This window comes from Atractosteus spatula, chromosome 18 (assembly GCF_055471065.1).
Source record: "Atractosteus spatula isolate fAtrSpa1 chromosome 18, fAtrSpa1.hap1, whole genome shotgun sequence".
NCBI lineage: Eukaryota > Metazoa > Chordata > Actinopteri > Semionotiformes > Lepisosteidae > Atractosteus > Atractosteus spatula.
The window spans coordinates 11840007-11859753 of record NC_142723.1 but is presented as its reverse complement, the minus strand read 5'-3'; the positions used below and the strand labels follow the sequence as shown (position 1 = coordinate 11859753).

Genomic DNA, 19747 nt, shown 5'->3' with positions numbered 1-19747 from the left:
GTCTTTTGATAAACTCTGCATGGTAGAAAATCTTTTAAGCCAAACGAAGATGGTTTTACTTTGGATTTGGGAATTTGTGTATACAGTACATGCCTAGTGTGTGCCTTATTTAAAATGGTCAAACACTTTTTCTCTTCAAATTGATTAGTGGAACAGGAAACACCAATATCAATAGCAAAATGAAGAAAAACCAAAGAATACTGTACAGACCAAAAAAAATGCTGTAGTAGTAATATGGAATATTGCTTTTGTTAGACTGTCACTGGAAACTTACATTATGGCCCTCTGCAGTGGTGACAAGTCAGTCTGCACGGCATGATGGGATACCACAGTCCAGGCTGGCTGACTCAGCTTCCCATTCCAGTTGTAGGATTCTGTCTAGAAGGAAAGGCAAAGATCACCATCAAACTTGGACTCATTACTATTGTTTCTTTTGTATTCAATACAATCATTGCTCCTAAGATTATATTGCTCATATTATACTGTAAATGCTATCCAAGCTTTAAATCACCCTGTCTGTAGTTTGTTTCAATTTGAATTCATCAGGTGTTTTGTCAGTGTTTTGTCTACAGCTACAGCCCCTATACTACAAGGGAAGTTGAAGGAGCTGTGTAACCCCATCTCCGACACGCCCACCTGGTGGTCATCTGTCTTCTGACATGCATCCACCTCCTTACAGGACAGTTAGCAACACCTGGAGGAGATGCGCCTCTCAGTGAGGTTGCTGCAGGATCACAGATGATCACAGAATAGGAAGACTAAAACCTACTGCTTCTTATACCTCTAATACAAAGGCTCTAAAAGTGAAACAGGATTATTACAATCCAAGACACCAGTATATTGAAATTTACGAGAAAGGCACCCTCTCCTCCAACTCCTTATCATAGGAGATTCCAACTTGTCAAGAATCACTGAAACATTAAACAGTGGGCACTAAACAAAGGGGAAGTGCATTTTAAACAGAGAACAGGAGGAAAATCTTTACCCACAGGGCTGTGGGAGTGTGAAACAAGCTACCCAGCCATATTGTTGAAACTGACACCCTGGCGTATTACAAGAAACAGCAGGATGAGTCCCTTGGATCAATTAACTACTACCAAATGGGTTAGAGTGGCCGAATGATCTCCTCTCATTTGTAACCTTCTTCCTTTTCTTAACCCACAGTAGCTGCCCATGGCAAAGATGCACTGCAAAGGGCTGTGGCAACGGCACAGAGGATTATAGGATGTGATTTACCAACATTCAGTTGGTAAGCCTCATCCACCATCCTGGCCACAAACTGTTCTCTCCCCTGCGCTCTGGCAAGCAGTACCGCACTACAGTAAGTGCAGTAAAACTTGGACCACTAGGCTTCAGAACGGCTTGTACCTTACAGCAGTACGGATCCTCAACAGCTAACAGTGCAGTGCCTCAGAACTCAATGCACACACTACTATGTTTTTTTTTCACTACCACATTTGTTGTTCTCTACAACATATTTATTGTTACTGGTTGTCACTATTTATTATCTATCATTTTGTACTGTACTGTCTACATTGTGTGGTGTTGTCTGTTGTACTGTGTCCTCTGCTATACTGTGTGCATCCTGAGAGATTGGCATGAAAACGAATTCTAATGTACATGTACAAATAGCAATAAAATCCTCTAGTCCACAATGAGGGGAATACAAAATCCAGCTATGAAATCAGCCAATTTACCTTCACCTGAGCATGTTCGTACTCCAGGATCTGACAGAGGAGCTTCTCATGAACTTTTGCATACGAGTCTTTCTTACTCAAGACCGTGTCCCTCTGAGGGAGAGAGACCAACAAATAGCATAGAAACAATTCAAAAGAAAAATCCAAAGTGCAGCTCTCCAATGATGTTAAACAAACTTCTGCATCTATGATTTTGATAACTGTATACTAGCTGCTGTAAGCCTGGATTGTGAAAGAAAAAGGATTTTAGTTCAACAGAGCAATGTCAGAACAGTGATTCCGGTTGAATAAAGATTTGTTTTTCCAGACAGAGAAGGTTTTTCTCTAGATTCTCAATGATCTGATCAAACTGATCAAAGAAAACTGATCAATCTCACTGATCAAAGCACTTCAACCCCACCCCCCACCCCCAGCTGTCCCCTCAGCTGCGCCCCCGGTGCTGTGAGAGAGGGGTGTACCTGTGTGGTGACCAGCTTGAGGACCAGGTGACACTCTCCCTGCACCTTGGACGTGCTGGATCGGGGCTCTAGCTTGAACCACTTGTCCAAACCATCCACAGGGATCTCCTTCAGAAGCAGGCGAAACAAGACTGCGTCAGATCACGTGTGCTCGAACCCGCAAATTAACACTCACTGCATAGTTTCAGACTCCTTCTAGGAGTCTGGCATGGTCATTTCAGAAAGTGGTGTCCCTCAGTTTCACCATACTTGTGCCAGACATTGACTTCATCTGCCACTTTCCAGAGGTTTGTATTGCACTTTAAGGCACCTCTCTATGCTTTACCGTGCTTTCACCTTGATTTTACTGTTTCTGCACTTTACCATAGCAACAAAATAGGGACTAAGAATAATGACATGTGCCATTGGATACATCTACCTGTTTGGCATGGGATTGCAAGATTTTGATAACCGAGAAATAAACCTTTCATTATTAGTGAATAGTGAAAAGGGACTACTACTATTCAGTTTTTAGTTTTTAACAAGGTTCACCAACACTTCATCCTTCTTGGGCACAGTTAACGGCTTTCAATGGGCAGCATTTCCGCGCTGAAAAAATAACGTCTTTGGTTAATAATGGTTTTCATCCCCTTCTCTGTACTTACACCGATGGGAATATTCAGGCAGCCAAGGAAGTCATCCACATTTTCCTCTACAGATCCTGCTGTGCCATTGGTCCTCACAGATTTGGCAATCTGCTTGAAATACCTGCACGGCAATGTAACGATTTTTTAAAATGCTTTAGGTTGGGCAGAATTCTTCAATAAGCAAAAGACCTACCACTATACCAGCCACATTGCTTTTGTGACTCTATAATAGAACAGAAACAATAAGAATTAGAAGGAATATACTGTAGAATTCTTGTAATTGTAACCTGATACAAAGGACATTGAATTTCCAAATCAGTTTTGTTCTTTGACTAAAGGAGATGGGAGTCTGGTGTTTTTTCTGGTGTTGCATGAACCTGTCCTATAGCTAAAAATGTGTGTCCTGGTGCCACACCCACCTGTCCCACAGTCATATCTCTCTGTCTTACAACCACACCCAGCTGCCCTATAGCCACACCCATCTGATTTTATAAAAAGGGGGGGGGGGGGTGCAGTGGCTCTGTGGCGAAGGATCTGTGCCTGTGCATGTAAGGTTGCTGGTTCGTGTCCCGCAGCCAACAGAGGAACCCTACTCTGTTGGGCCCCAGAGCAAGGCTGTTAACCCCAACTGCTCCAGGGGCGCCATATAAATGGCTGACCCTGTGCTCTGACCCCAAGCTTCTCTCCTTGTCTGTGTGTCTCATGGAGAGCTGGGATATGCAAAAAGACAAATTCCTAATACAAGAAATTGTATATGGCCAATAAAGAGATCTGATCTGATCTGCCCACAGTCACACCCACCTATCCCACAAACAAATCAGACTGCCCTATAGCCACACCTACCTGTCCCACAACCACACAAATCTGCACTGAAACCACACCCACCTGTCCCATAACCACACCCACCTGCCCATGCCTTTAAAACCACTGACTTCATTGAGCTTTTTGCAGGCTTCTGCCACTGAGACATCATCATCATGATCCCTAGGAAGACAACAGCAGGGCGGGTTATTGGTTATTCACATTTGTGCTTGTAAATGTGTGGGCTAATGTAACAAAAGTGTAATTAAGAATAGCAGTTGCACTTGACATTTGTTTCAAAACTTGTTTTAATCTTTCTGTGCACACAATCTTGGCTTTTTTATCAAAGTAAATGGAATGGCCGATATGACTCACACAGAATGAGGTTTTGCCTAAGAAACTGCTCTGCTTTGGCATGGGTGCAGCAATGACAAATCATTTAGTCCAACTGAATCTCAAACTGAAGGAAAGTCCAGTGTCTCACCATATGTCCAGATGGAGCAGGTCACTGTAGATGTCATCAATTTCACTGCAAAATCAATTAAAGAGGTTATTTATTGAAGCTCTACATGACATAATGTAATCTCATTTTACTGTTTTATACCTTTTTATGTCTTTAAAAGGAAGTACAAAATAGTATGCAAATAATTACAAATTACAAATTACTCCCCTTCAAAGGTTGTGAATTTAAAAAGGGAAGGAGCAGTGGCTGCTTAATTTAAGTTTGTTTGGCACACAGTTAGAATGAATTAAATTAACTACTTACAAAACGAAATGCTCATTCCACACAGGGTTGAGAGTTTGCGGTTTGACCTCTGTGACCTGGATGTACTTGGCAGGGAGGACCTCTCTGACGCTGGAGCGTTTCTCAATCTTGTCCTTCTTCTTGCGAAAGCTGAACTTCCTCTCTTTCTTCTCTTCTGGCTCCTTGGGACTCTGACCCAGGAGGATCCCGAGCATGCAGTAAGGATCGCTGTAGCCTGCAAGAAAAGGCAGGGATCTCAGATTTAGGCAAGAATCGGGTGATCTTTTCCAATCTAGAATGCAGGAGGGTATTGATAAGAAAAAAAACTGGTACTTCTTAAGGTGAAATCAGTACTTGCAACTTCTGAAACTCGATTGCAGCAAGGTGTCCCATTGTTTTACCTGTAGCTTAGGTCAATCCAAGACATTCCTAAATGAGACACTGGTGCAAATAACATGACAAGGAAACAGACTGTCATTTCCATTCTGAGACCATACCCTCATTAGCATCCTAAATGCTGGAGTTAATTACTGTACCTGTATAACCAAGCTTCTGCTCAAGGAAGATCAGATAAAAGTATAGCCTAAGTCCAGGTCTTGGAATGCTGCCAATTTGCATCCTGATAGCAAATATTAATGGTCACATGCCAATATACAAAACCTGTCATACATCGTTCACACTGTGAGATTCAAATTGTAATAGCAGACAGGTGAACAGCATCCAGGATCGGATTGTACTGACCTCAAAACCTTTAAAATTCGAGACTACTGCAAGGCTTTTTTTAGAGGCTGAATATACATGAGGGCTAGACCACCTACAAAATGGTGGAGTGATAAAAGAAACTAGGAGGAAGCAGATTTCTACAGGGCTCTGTGTTCTACATGTGCAAAACATATGCCTTTTCTTAAATTATAATGATTGCTTTACTTTATTTTCAAATCCTACACAATTTGAAATAAAAAAAATACTTAATTGGAGTTTTCTGCTACAAGTGAGCTGCGAGTCCCTCAGTGCCCTCAGCTGGAGGGGTCCTGCAGCTCTCACTGGCAAAACTGTGGGCTCAGGGGTGCCCAGAAAGCTACAGGGGTAGTGTTGCTTTGCCAGCTGAGGATACCGAACTCATCTCAAGCCAACACCACCCCAGCAGCACTCTGCAAACGGTGCGCTGTCGCTTGCGGAGTCGCAGACACAGCTGGCAAATAACACAGACCAAGCGTGAACTGTCAAGGTCTCTGAAAAAAGCCCTTAACTAGTGGAGCCACACAGGAGCTTAGAGCTTGTCTTTAACCTGTGAAAACTCTGATGTTCTTACAGCAGTGAAAGAAAAACTTCCAGTCAGCGTGTCCATAGCGCAGAACTAAGAAGAGCGCCTGACTCACCATTGGCATCTTTAGCCAGAAGATTTTTGCCTTTCATCACAGAAACTTTCAGTGCGTAACTGGCTCGCTGGAATGAAAAGGAGAGTATAGAAGGGATTTTAAAGCATTTCTCAACATTTTCTATTGGTATATTTTATTCTGACCGAGGAAAGAATCTATTCAGGCAAGGAAACATGAAACTATTGAACAATATGCTCTAAGAGGTTGTGGGTTACTTTTTTTCCTTTTGCTGAAAACAATCATCCATTACTGAAGATCAGGGGAAAGTGCATTTTCCCTTTTAATATCTGATTTTTTAAAAGAAACAAATACATCAGGTGAACTTTATTTGTAATTCTAAATTAAAACAAGCTATGTCTGGAACTTTTGACAGTGAAAGAAGACCTGTCTCGTGCGAGCTTTCTCAGAGCTAAGTTTGAGCTCTGAATTGTATTTGCTGCTTCTGCAGAGAACCACAGGAGTTTTGGATGAGGATCAAAGGTATTGTGTGGAACATTTCAAGGCACTGAGGTGTCAGATCTTCGCTTTTGATTTTAAAAGAAGCCCTGATAACAGATTGGAGGCTCTTTTTAGTGTGGCACACACAAGCCGGACAGGTCCTGTCATACAAGAGAAAGAAAATACAATCACATCAAGCCATCATCCACCTTAATTGATCAGGTTAACGTCACCACCACTCTCAACAAACAGCAAGGAAAACAGAAGCAAATATTTATCTCAGTTCTCAGTGTGAAGGATGACCTTTGCCCGCAGTGGTTAGTGTGATTCAGAATGTTCCGACATCCAAGTCCAAAGTCCAGATTGGTTTTTAATTCTTCGCGTCTTGAAGACAGATTATATTAAAGGTGCTGAATTATGATTGCATTCCTGAGGAATGTAAGGAGCGCAACAACTACTCTGTCTTGATTGTAGCAGCAATGATCTCTGATGTTTCCCTGTATGTAAGACTCAGACCCCTCACACACTAAATAAAACACGATTCTCTGTTACTTAAGAAGAAAATAAGACAGGTAACAAAGGAGAGGAGCTGTTCGGCCCATCTACAGTTCGATAGTTAATGTCTAATGGATCAGAACCTCTCATCTAGCGTTTTCTTAAAAGAAGCCAGCCAGGGTATTTAACAAGGCTTGTTCCAACATCCCACCATCCTTTGTGTAAAGAAGCACACTCTCCTGTACATGTAGGTTCCCTCCATCAGTCCGCACGCCATGATCAAACCTTTCTTTGGGGAGCCTGAGGCACAAGTCAGGTGGAAAAGAGATATCTGGGAGATACGCACCGCACAGTTGAAAAACCTTTGACAAAAGCAAAAGCAAAAAAAACAGAAGAAAACGTCTCCCACCTTGGATTCTCTGACCCTCTGGAGAATGATGTCATGCTCCTCTGAGCCAATGTCGAACACCTGGGGGAAACAGAAGCAGCCATTAAAATCACAAACTTCGATGAAATGCAGCTTCCATGAGGAGAGGATTATAGGTCAGCCTTCTGTTCTTGGGGGGGGGGGGGGGGGACAATTGCTGCACTCCTTGTGTGACACAGAAACTGAGAGTCCGGGTTCAAAGCCCACAAGAATTTCTCTCTGTTTTACTGTAAGTGCCATATCAAAACCCTTCACTATCTCAGCTTTGGTGAATCTCACTGACAATCTATTTTTATCATCTCCAGGTGACTTATGTCTTGGGTCTGAACTAATGAGTAAAAACACTCCAGGTCACGTTCGAGATTGCCAGCTTCGCCTCCCACCAGGAGAGCCCTGAAACGAGCTGGAGATGAGCAATTCAGACCGAGAAGCTACATCAAAAGCAGCAAAGGGTGTCGTCTGCGTCAGAGGGAGCTCAGGTCAAGAAAAAAAGGAGACAGCACCACCCCCAAACACAGCGAAGACTGACAGGCCCTTAATCTACTGCTCTATTTCTATTTTAGAGTAAATACCATCAAGGCTTTGATGGTTACCCATATTAAGAAGAAAAAACTCTGCTTTCAACAGTTAATATGGAGTGAGCACCTTAGTTCAAGCCAAAACTTTGACCCATGGATTAAAAAACTGCAAATTTCTGTTCTTGGTGTAATCCTCAGTTCTTTTCTTTTGGTTTCTGTTCTTAATCACAGGCTAAATTGATTTAGAAACAGGCTAAATTGATTTTCTAGTTGAGGCCGATTGTGACATTAGCTTTCAGCTCTTAAAAAGGTAAACGGGCTTTGTAATTGGTATGAAGCATGTATTAATTAGTGAGTTTTGGAACTGTCCTCGTACAAGTATGGTAGCTTGAGAAATGTGACCAATTGGAGTTAAACAGAAGGAAAACACTCACTGTGGGTGTGTCTGACGCAGTGTAATTCCTCACCTAGGTGTGTTCTTTGTAAACTGGTACTGTAAGTTGTTAAGAGCTGTTCTGTGAGAAATCATGTGGTAAATTAATAAGGAATGTCGAGTAGAGACTGTGTACATTTCTGTATGATGACGTTGTTGGCAATAAAATACTTTTGGAACCAAATCCTGAGCAGAGAAAATGTTTTTAAAGAAAGCAAATATTGGCACCAAATCAAGGGCCCAACTGGAATGAATGTCAGCAGAAGATTGAATTTTATCTTTGTCCTGGAAGGGGAACAGACATTTGAACCTCAGCATTGAACTGAGTCACTTTCAAGATCACAGACTAGCAGAGGGAGAAGACTGATGCTGCACATGCATTTAAGGCAAGAAAATTCTTTTTCCTAGTCTTACAAAGGTTTTAGGTTTTATCTGGGATGAATGTTGTTTTGAAGAGTGTGCTGCTTTTGATCTGTAGGCTCAAGTTTTCGAGTATTATCAGAGTCTCACTTCACCAAGTATTTCATCAAGTACTTTATATGTTTTCCAATTTTTTTTATTAAAAATGTTCTATACACTATAATGCATTACATGTATTCTTCAACTAATACCAAATAACACTAATTACCAAAAAGTCATGACAAATATTTTGCTATGTAAAAAGCAGTTTGTAAAAATTAAAACAGCTCATTTTTTATTTTTTATTACCACGAGAGCAGTGGTGGAAATGATCCCCATGACTGTAAGTGAGAATACCTTCTGCAGGTAAGCGAAGAGCTCTCCCTCGTTGTTAACATAGTCAGGGGTGGGCACGCCCACCCGGTTCACCACAGTGTAGACCACCTCTTCGTAGAGAAGGTCCAGCTGCAGGGAAGACAGGGTTCACAGATGTGTGTGTAGCTGTGCATCACAGTGCTGCTGTGGTCTAGAAACACAAGGCTACTAACCACCAAACTAATGAGGTGGAATAAACTACCATGTCTCTTTTTCAACATTTGTTCTGTTGTCTTTTCATTATCTTTCTATTGCTGAATCAGATTCAAGTCTTAAATTATTCCAGGACAAATCTTACTTCTGATGCTTTCTAAAGCTCTTTCATTAAGGAGTCATTTAGGAAAAAAATAAGGCTTTAATGAGACCTCACTTCACTGTCCAAGAAGGATACAGAATTGTGAATTCTGGGCTGGAGTGTCCGTCTGTGTGAGCAATGCATGTTCTCCCTGGGTTCTAGGGTGCTTTTGCCAGGCGCTCCAGTTTCCTCCCACATGGAACTGACACACTGTCTAGGTTTGATTGACTACTCAGATTCTTTTTTGCTCCATGGCCTTGTGATGGACAGGCGTTGCTTCCAGGGAGAGTGACATGCACCCTATGCATTCTGGGATAGACGCCAGTTTGCCATGGCGCTCCCCTGGAACATCAGCTCATGGATAATGTACAAATGCACTTTTCAAGTAACTGGCAGACTGTAAAAGGAGCTGATTTTGTAATCAGTTTGATTACAAAATATATACTGAACTACAACAACTGAAAGTATTAGACTTCAGCTTTCTACTGCGGTAGGTAAAGGGATACATTGGGTATCGACAGATCGAGGTCTGCTCTGATAAATTATGCTTCATTCTATTAAATAAGGCAAAGCGCAAGATGACCTGGACTTCCAGTGTGTTGTTTTGTTCTGGTGATGGCTGTTTTGTTTTACTGTACGCTTTTCTGGGACAAGAGCACCACCGTGTATCTCTCATGTTCATATGCCTACATAAAGTGAGAAACTGCCTGTGCTCAAAATGCTCAAAAAAGTGTTGCTGAATCTCTAGAGGAGCTGATATAGATGGACTGGCTGGGAGAGGGTTAGCTGGCTCTAAATTGCTTGATCATCCTCAGGAGTAGGGGAGGTCACTGTGCAGTCTCACCCTCCTGCAGTTCACCGTATGATGAAGTGGGCAGCTGCTGGCTGAGAGCCATACTGAGACGGCCCAGCCAAATTAACTTGTAATTAACATGAGACGGATACTGTTCTCCTTAAAGAGAAAGTAGAAACACTTAACAAGGTTTATTAGTACACCCCATTAACCATGAATCTGTCTCATTTCTTAAAACATCTAATGTGCTCTGCATTATTATAGCAATACCAGGTTTACAGCTCTGCTAAGACCCGGCAGGCTCACCTCTCTCCTGGTCAGCGCTGGCCTCTCTGTGACACTGGTCTGGCATGTGGTCTCTGGGGGAGGGGGAGCCCCACTTTCGACGAGGCCCTGGTGAACAGAAGAACCTCAGGTGAAGAGCAGCCAGCAAAGAAACTGATCCCTGCGTTGTCAAAACACATTCATTCGTATTTAACCAGCCAATTGCTCCAACATCTAAATTTCAGCTTCAGTGACAAATTAGCATATTAAGAGAGTTGCTGGAAATTATCCCCCAAAAAAGGTCTTCTTATTTTTTACTGCTGAAACTACTGAAATTACTTGAATGAGCAAGGACGAAACTGAAATTTTTGACCCAATAAAGTCACAGTGAGAGAACATGAATAAAAGGCTAAATAACTATCAAGCTAGAGGTGGCTTACAAAGAATAAATTGTAAATAGTTTGAGCACTTAAACTCAGAGAGTTTAAGAGAACAGTCTTCAGTCGATTAGTCTACAGCACCATGCAGCTAAGGTTTCGACACAATAAATAACAAAAATAAAAGAAAAAAATAAGCTTCTGGGCAACTAATTAGTATTTTCTGCATAAAGCAGTTTTGACACTGTACTGGGAAAATTCGGTGTTGTGTGCAGATATAAAGAATGACTGCAGAAAGTTCCGAACTGCTCTGGTGGATGTGCATGATATTGTGAGAATGCGATGCATCTGTTCATTAAAATAAATTTCCATAAATTAAATAAATGTTGAATAAATAAATTTACAGTGCAATCTGCATGGTTTGTAAGACACCTATCAAAAAATGCTAAAGGCATTTTAAACCCACAGGAAACCACAATTGAAAGTAAGGGAAAACTGCAGTAAATGGGAAAACTGCTATAGAACAATCACCACAGGAAGCTAAGAAAGGCCTTTTTATTAAAAAAATTAAAAAGACTGACTTTTATTAAAAAATCCCATACGTAAGATGTTTTTGTAGTATGTCAATGTTATTTGATATGTCATTTGATTTTCTTCTTTAAAAAATTGAAGAAATAAGTAGGTATTGCATTACAGATCCTGTTTTTCTATCGCTGTCATATGACCCGCCTTCTGCAGAAAGCAAGAACTACAGTATTTCCCTGAAGGAAACATTGAGACAGCTTCACTGCTGTATGCCCTTGATTATGCTGTTGCTCTAATCAGAGTAGCTGACAACTGCTTGCAAGCTGATCCTGAACCCTCCGACACAGGGCTTTCTTATATTAGTTACCTCAAGCCCCGACCTCCTGCTTCAGAAGATGTAGACAAATCTGCACAGTGATTAGACTCCTAGCCCACAGCTAGCTCAGCCTTCAAATCTCTGGTAGACATTATTCAAAGGCACAACTTTCACAAGTTAAAAAGGAAACTACACAATTGGAAACAACTGTTTACAATTCTGGGTCATGTTTCCAGATAAAAAAATGCTACTATCCATGTGTGCACACTACCTTTATTTTTAATGTCAGTACTGTACGTGGCAACCATTAAAATTAGAAACTGTTGAGAAACACTCCAGGTGTGAACAGGAACCTGTATCTCTTTTAGATCAATTGAACGCCTCAGCTCATTGAGCTCCTTACAACCAAATAAATAAGGTGGGACAAACATCCTGTTTTTCAACCTGTATTCTGATGATCTCTAAAGCTCTTTAACAAAGGAGTCATTTAGAAAAAATGGAAAAAATAAGACTTTAATGAGACCTAACTTACCCATTCAAGAAAGAATTTAGAATTTTAGAATGAACAAGTTTATGCTCAGTCTCTGGTGTACTTCTAGCAGTAAAAAAGGATAAATCAATGGGATGTTAAATAAGTGTGTGTCTATGCTACATAAACAGAAACAGAGATTGAGACCCTCCATTAGCACCATCAAAAAGCTGGAAAAACAGTGTTTGATAACAAACCTCGGTGTGGGAGGACCGCTGCATGTTCTCCTGCTTTTGAAGAATGCTTTTCATTCGTTCGAAAAACTCACCGTCTCCTTCAGCAGCCCTGAAACACACACAGGGATTTCACATTTCTAGCAGGTGTGCTCAGAAACAAAACAGAAATAAAACACAAAGCCAGCAGGGCCAGAAAGGAGTAAAGCCAACTTCCTCAAACACTGCCACAAACCTACACAACACAATAACTATCAGAAACATTCACTTCTAGTGCTGAAAATAACCGTACATCCCCTTTTTTCTTTAAATTCTATTGGTCTCTTCCTTCCAGTGTTTTGAACTCTAAAAATTAATCAAGAGGCAGGATGGACAAACTTCTGTAAAGCAATTTATTTGTCAGTTCATATGGGCACAAAGGAAATGAGCTCGCATCTTCACCAGTGATAAGTGAGATTTTATATCTAGAGAGATTATTGTTTCTCATTGTCACAGAACCCTGTTGTAGAGTTGGCAAGTGAGTGCGTTAACACGAGTTCTGTCTTTGGTAACCAGGAACTGTTTCACAATGGACCTTCTCAGATACTGTACGCACAATCTGTGTGCGTGTCGGCCTGCTTGTGCGTGCGCCAGATTGAACCAGATGGCGTAACCAGTTCTTCCAGTCACACCAATCAAAACTGTTAACTCAAAAGCTAGGTCCCTGTGACTGCGGAATTCAAGGATACCCTAAATCACACAGGACTCAAATACATCAAGGATGCACAGCTCCTTAGGGAACCAAGAAAATAATCACTCATGCTTGCAGTACATCTTCATTAAAATAATTAATGATAATTATCAATTCTCTGAGAAAGCCAAGACATTTGAAAGTTCAATGAAATACAAGGAGGATCTTTTTATTCATCCATTCATTACACATGGCTCTGGAATAGTTTAATAATCTACAAGGCATAATTGTAGATACAATTATCTACAACTAAATTAGCATGTACATTATCCTTTAATAGTAGAAATGCATACCAAATTTTAACACACACTCAAATACATCTTCCCTTATATTTATTCTTGTTCTGCAAGTGTATAGTTACACAGTTCATGTAAATGTCTTGTGTAAGATCTGCTTTTAAATCTCCAGCTGTGCAAGTTTCTGGCATACTTCTGTTTTAGCCCCCCTTACTGATTAACAGGCACGTGTGTCCAAGAAACTCTTCTGTGTCACGACCACCAGCCAGCGGAGATCATCTCACAAAAGAACTAACCAGTACCAGCAGCGGGTTAATAATAACAAACGCCGCCGAACGTGAGAATCCGTCATCACACGCTCTACCGTGCGGCAAGCAGCACTATTTAAACCATCCTAACCCGCTTGCCGGTATTGAGTCTACTCGTTGAGAGCTCTACCTCGTATTATTCTGGACTCTGGACTTCCCTTTTGCCTTTCGACTTTGGACCTCACCTCTCGTCTCGGATTGTTTGCCACCAGTGTACTTCCCAGATTTCGACCTACCTTACTCCTTTTGACCACAACCTCGCCTCTTGTTTCGGATTGTTTGCTTCATCGTACTTTCTGGATCCTGAATCACCTTTTTCCTTTGGACCACGAACTCGCCTTATGTATTGGATTGTTCACCTGCCTCGTCATCTACCTACTCCTGCGTCTGCACAGGATCCACATCTCTCTTCATTAGGGATTCTTGACCGACTACCGAACCTGCAAGAGGGATCCCGCTGACGCTCAAGCCTTTCGTTCTCTTTTCTATCACCATTCCCAAGCTTTCACCCAGCTTCAGTCTTCACTCCAATAGCTCACTAACCACGTCGCCTGACTTTCGTCTCCCCCCCGTTTCGCCGGCTCCCGCACTGATTCCTGCTAACCTTTTTGCATAAGCACCTGCTCCGACCCCCGCGGCCCCGCCCACCACTCCCTCAACTTTAAAAGTAAAAGTATGACGGCAACTCTGCAAGCAGGTTTTATTGCTCAATGCTCCCTGGCTTTCCAGCTGCAGCTTGAGCGGTTTTTCTACTCCCCGGGAGCAGATCGGACTCGCCCTTTCCTTGCTCACAGGCATGGCATTGGATTGGGCAGCGGTGTTGCTTGCTAGGGGAGATCCGCAGTTCTCCGACTTTTAGCTTTTTGCAAACCGTCTCTGGGCGCGTTTTTCTCAAGTCAACCCGGACTTGACTCGCCTTCGGCTGTCCTCGCTTCACCAGGGCGACAGACCACTGCAAGATTGTGGCAGAATTCCAAACCCTCGCCACAGAGTCTGCCTGGAACCCCAAAGCTTTGGTTTACCTCTTCTCTAAAGGTCTCTTGGAGGAACTGAAGGACCACCCGGTGCTCATGCCACTACACACTCGGTCTCTAGAGGCGGTGATCGCTCAGGTGGTTGAATTGGACACCCACATTTGGATTCGAAGAGCAGAAAGACACCTAGGAAGCAGACCTGTGTGTCCCGTGGGCCCTCTCCCCTTGGAGAGCCCACCCTGCCACATGCACCCCTGTCCTTGGAGGAAAAGGAAAGGCGCTGTCGGGAGGGACTGTCTGTACTGCGGCGCGTCGGATGACCTTCTCTCTGCTTGTCCTTCAAGACCCCCGTATCCATCTCGAACCCTCCCACAGCCTTCTGTTAGAGTTGGTAGTGCTGTTTTTCACAGTCCTTGTCTGGGCCTTTATTCCCGGCTGAGATTTCATGGATGGATGCACACCTTCCCCTTTTGGTTTTGGTTGACTTGGGGGCAGCGGGGAACTTTTGTAGATGCCACTTTTGCAAAGAAGTGGGATATTCCTCTCGCCCCCGTCTGCATTCAAGCTGTGGATGGATCACTGATTGCTCCTGGACAGATTACCTGGCAGACCATTCCTTTATCCCTTACAGTCGGTGCCACATGTGGAGGACATTTCACTCTTTCTCCTGGATTCACCTGCCTACCCGGTAATCCTGGGTCTTCCCTGGCTTAAGAAGCACGATCCCCACATCTCCTGGTCCAAGAATGAGATCACCGCCTGGAGCCACGCCTGTCGTGACACAATATGTGCACAATATGAGCCACCCCCCCCCCCCCCACACAATATGTGCACCTGAAAAAAGCCTTTGACAAACGGAGGGCTCTTTTGCTTTCCCCTAACTGCACCTGCGACTGTCCAATAGATTTGCTTCCGGGAACCCTCCCACCCAAAGGACGGATCTACCCTCTCACTCGGGCAGAGAATGAAGCCCTGCAAGACTATATCAAGGAGGTCCTGGATTCAGGTTTCATTCGTCCCTCCTCATCTCCAGCCTGTGCTGGGTTTTTCTTCGTAGGGAAGAAGGATGGCTCCTTGCGGCCGTGTATTGACTACAGAGGGCTGAACTCCATTATAGTCAAACATCGCTACCTCTTGCCTTTAATCCCTGCCGCTCTGGAGTCCTTGAGTGGAGCGTCCATCTTCTCAAAATTTAGATGTAGGGGGGGACTTATAACTTAATCAGGATACGCGAAGGGGACGAGTGGAAGATGGCCTTTATGACCACACACGGGCATTATCAATACCAGGTTATGCCTTTTGGACTCATTAATGCCCCGGTGGTCTTCCAATCCTTCATGAATAACATCTTTAGGGACATTTTTGGGGAAATTGTTTTGGTATACTTGGACGATATCCTTTTTTTTCCGCCAACCCTCAAGAACATGTCCGTCATGTCCAGGGGGTCTTGTCCAGACTCGCTGACAACAAGCTCTACTCCAAGCTCAAGAAGTGCGTTTTTCATGTTTCTAAGATTCACTTTCTGGGCTACATTATTTCTCCCCTTGGAGTGGAGATGGTCGCGGCTATCAATGACTGGCCAGTGCCTCGCAATTTAAAGCGAATCCAATGCTTTCTAGGTTTTGCAAACTTCTACAGGCGATTCATCCAGAACTTAAATCTGTTGTGGCACCCATCATGGCTCTGACCCGCCGGGGTAAATGGAACCCAGAGGCTAACCAGGCATTCCGAAACAACTCTTCGGCTTGGCTCCACTCCTACGGCATCCAGATCCCTCCCGGCCTTTCATTGTTGAGGCCGACGCCTCTGCCTATGGGGTTGGTGCAGTCCTCTCCTAGCGCCATGAAGAGGAGCACATTCCACATCCCTGTGCCTTCTTTTCTAAGAAGCTCTCTCCCGCCGAGGTTAATTACGACGTGGGTAATTGTGAACTCCTTGCTATCAAGCTGGCCCTCGAGGAATGGAGACACTGGCTGGAGGGGGCTCACCACTCCTTTGTCATTATCACGGACCATAAGAACCTGTCCTATATTCAATGTGCCAAGCGCCTCAACTTGCGTCGGGCCTGTTGGTCACTTTTTCTTTTCTTGTTTCAATTTTGTCAACACCTATATGCCTGGCTCCAAGAGGGGGAGGGCTGATGCACTTTCTCGGCTCCATGACCCCCCCCCCCCCGGACCTGGACTACATGCCTGAACCAATCATCTTATCCAACAGAAGCGTGGCGGCGATTCACTCCTCTATTGAGGATCAGGTCAGATGTGCCCTCAACGAAACTACAGTTCCTCTGCGCTGTCCCGCGGATAAGCTTTTTGTGGCGGATCACTTGCATTCTGCCGTCGTGCAGTGGGGTCATGACTCCCGGTTTGCAGGTCATCCTGGTAGCAGACGCACTCTGGACCTCTTGACCAGGGACTTTTGGTGGCCTTCCATGAGAGCTTGCTGAGTATGTCCGGGCATTCCCCATCTGTGCCAGGACTAAGACTCCATGGGCTAGGAGAGCCGGCCTTCTTCACCCCCCTTCCGATCCCACACTGCCCTTGGTCCCATATACCTGTCGACTTCATTATGGATCTTCCTAACAGTTAAGGCCATACCGTAATCATGGTGGTCTCCGATCAATTTTTCCAAAGCAGCCCATTTCGTACCCCTCCCCACACTGCCCATGGCTCAGGAAATGGCGACACTGTTTGTGTAGCAGGTTTTCAGGATACATGATCTGCCCAGGGATGTGGTCTCTGACAGGGGCCCTCAATTTGTCTCTGCCTTTTGGAAGGCTTCCTGTCAAGCACTTGGGACCCATGTATCTTTGACTTCTAGATGTCACCCTGAGGCCAATGGACAGGTGGAAAGGACTAACCAAAGCCTCCTTACCTTTCTGAGAACATTCACCTCCTCTTCACAGGATGACTGGTCATCACTGCTTCCCTGGGAAGAGTATACCCATAACTCCCTTGCCTCCTCCTCCACAGGTCTCTCTCCCTTCCTCTTTTCATTAGGATAGCAACCCACTCTCATCCCCGACACCCCTCCAGATACGGCCGTGCCTTTGGTGCAACAATTTATTTCCAAGCTGCTGAGGTCCTGGAGAATGGCTAGGACAGCTCTCCCCAAGTCGTTCCAGCGCCAGGCCAGATTTGCTAACCAGCATTGCAGACTAGCCCCCATGTTTTCGGAGAGGACAGTTAGTCTGGTTATCCGCGAGGAACCTACCTCTACGCCTGCCTTCCAAGAAGCTCGGCCCTAGGTACATCGGCCCCTTCCTGATTCTCTCCTGGATCACCCCGGTCACTTTTCGTCTCGCGCCTCCCCCCACCTTCAGAATCCACCCGTCTTTCCATGTCTCCCTCCTGAAACCCTACCACCGCCCCTGCGTCTCATTCAGGGGCGCCTGATGTATACTGTCCACAAGATCCTCGACTCCAGATGGCACCGTGGTACCCTTCAGTATCTAGTTGGCAGGGAGGGTTACGTCCCCGAAGAGAGGTCTTGGGTTCCGGAGAAGGATATTTTGGACCCTACGCTCATCGGTGATTTTCACAGGGACTATCCCGATTGGGTGTTGGGAGCTGCTCGTGGGGGGGGTACTGTCAATGACTAGCCAGCAGAGATCATCTCACAAAAGAACTAACCAGTACCAGCAGCGGGTTAATAACAAGTGCCGCCGCATGTGTTAATCCATCAGCACACGCTCTACCGTGCGGCAAGCAGCACTATTTAAACCATCCTACTAAGTAATCTACTCATTGAGAGCTCTACCTCGTATTATTCTGGATTCTGGATTTCCCTTTAGCCTTTCGACTTTGGACCTCGCCTCTCGTCTCGGATTGTTTGCTTCATCGTACTTCCTGGATTCTGAATCACCTTTTTCCTTTGGATCATGAACTCGCCTTATGTATTGGATTGTTCGCCTGCCTCATCATCTACCTACTCCTGCCTGCGTCTGCACAGGATTCACATATCTCTTCATTAGGGATTCCTGACATTCTGCTGTGGGTTCGAGGGGATCTCAGAAGGTTCAGTGAGCAATATTCAGCAGGATGCAGTGTGACATTCTGCAGCAGACACCTCAGTAGCACACCTTGCAAAGAAACCAAACCAAGACTGCCAGGCTGTGCAGTAGGTGAAGACAGGTCCTCAAATGTCTGTGCTTGACAGCGCAGGCCTTATTGAGCAAGTAACACACACACACACACACACACAAATAATGCCCAAGCCAACACCTTTCCTTGGAAATCCAAGTTAACTTATTTTTAGCTTAAAGAAAAAAAAATGTGTTCCCCCATGTGTTTTGAATGCTTCAGATGGTCAGAAGAATAAAAACAGAATCCCGTCTTCTGAGTTGTATCACGGGTTGTATAGTACACACAGGTAACTACAAGAAGTAACTCCTGGCCTGGGAATACTGTCGTGCATCCTAACTGTTAACAAGTTACTAACATGATGCTGCAAGAATGCAGTGAAACCCTGCAGTTTAACGTATCTTTAAGGGGACAAATATTCAGAAGTCCTTTTAAAGAAGTATTATCCCCTCTTCACTGGCTGAGAAGGATTGGTATACTTCTTAATTGTAACGAGACGGGGTTGCGATGAAAAAGGATCCGATGCAGATGCAGGATTCCTGGGGCGGTGAGTAGGCGGACAGAGCTATCCAGGAGCTGGGTCGTTATCCGAAGGCGAAAGGTAGGTCGAGATCCGTAAAAGGCACTGGTGGCGAATAATCCAGAACGAGAGACAGGTTCGTGGTCGGAACAAGAGCAACAGGGTCGATACCAAAAAATAGTTACGGGTAGCAAACAATCCACGGGGCGAGACGAGAAGCAAAGTCCGAAGGCAAAACGAAGAGGTCAGAAAATCCGAAAAAGCAAAGGGAAAGTAACGCTAGGTAGAGCCACAGGTGGAGAACTCAATACCGAGCAGTGTTATGCGGGTAAGGGCGGCTTAAATAATGCAGCCTGCCGCACGGTAAGACGTCTGAAGAGAATTAACACGTGCGGCGGCGTTTGTAATTATCCCCCAGCTGCTGGGACTGATTAGACCTCTTCGGAGTTGGTCTGGGCCGGTTAGTGGTCGTGACATTAATGGCATCGCCAGAGTACAGAGTCTCTCATACTCTGACGAACACAGTGAGGAAAAAGTCAACTGATAACCAGCAACAACTTCCTCCCCAACAGCTAAAAACGCTCTGTCACAGGCTGTTTAGTAGGGGCATTTTCTCAGAAAATCACTTGCATTTCATTACAGCGTACTATTATGTCTTCCAGAGACTTGATTTTAGATACCATCTTAACACAAATTACAGATGGGCTATTTTGCACAAATGTGGCTTGAATACGATAACCCAAGCCTAGCCTGCATTGAGAAATAACGTATCCCAACAGCACACAGTAAAAAGTGGAAACTTATAGCCAAAGAGGCAGAAACACAGAAGGTTTT

At 44.2% G+C, this 19747-nt stretch overlaps 1 protein-coding gene across 3 annotated transcripts in view; it reads right to left on the bottom strand.

Annotated features, from left to right (window-relative positions):
• Window positions 1–19747, bottom strand: part of baiap3 (BAI1 associated protein 3) — a 79423-nt gene that overhangs the window by 21618 nt on the left and 38058 nt on the right. Inside the window, exons 1-13 of one of the 3 annotated variants that reach the window (XM_088936497.1) lie at window positions 13574–13911; window positions 12088–12175; window positions 10186–10272; window positions 8774–8881; window positions 7049–7108; window positions 5707–5773; window positions 4349–4562; window positions 4067–4111; window positions 3688–3765; window positions 2800–2902; window positions 2156–2263; window positions 1698–1790; window positions 275–378 (exon numbers count right to left, since the gene is read on the bottom strand). In XM_088936497.1, coding sequence (XP_088792623.1) covers window positions 275–378; window positions 1698–1790; window positions 2156–2263; window positions 2800–2902; window positions 3688–3765; window positions 4067–4111; window positions 4349–4562; window positions 5707–5773; window positions 7049–7108; window positions 8774–8881; window positions 10186–10272; window positions 12088–12141 — 1121 coding nt within the window. In that variant the 5' untranslated portion in view covers window positions 12142–12175; window positions 13574–13911. Of the gene's footprint in view, window positions 1–274; window positions 379–1697; window positions 1791–2155; window positions 2264–2799; window positions 2903–3687; window positions 3766–4066; window positions 4112–4348; window positions 4563–5706; window positions 5774–7048; window positions 7109–8773; window positions 8882–10185; window positions 10273–12087; window positions 12176–13573; window positions 13912–19747 lie in introns of those variants that run through there. The other 2 variants (XM_088936496.1, XM_088936495.1) reach the window with 2 other exon arrangements.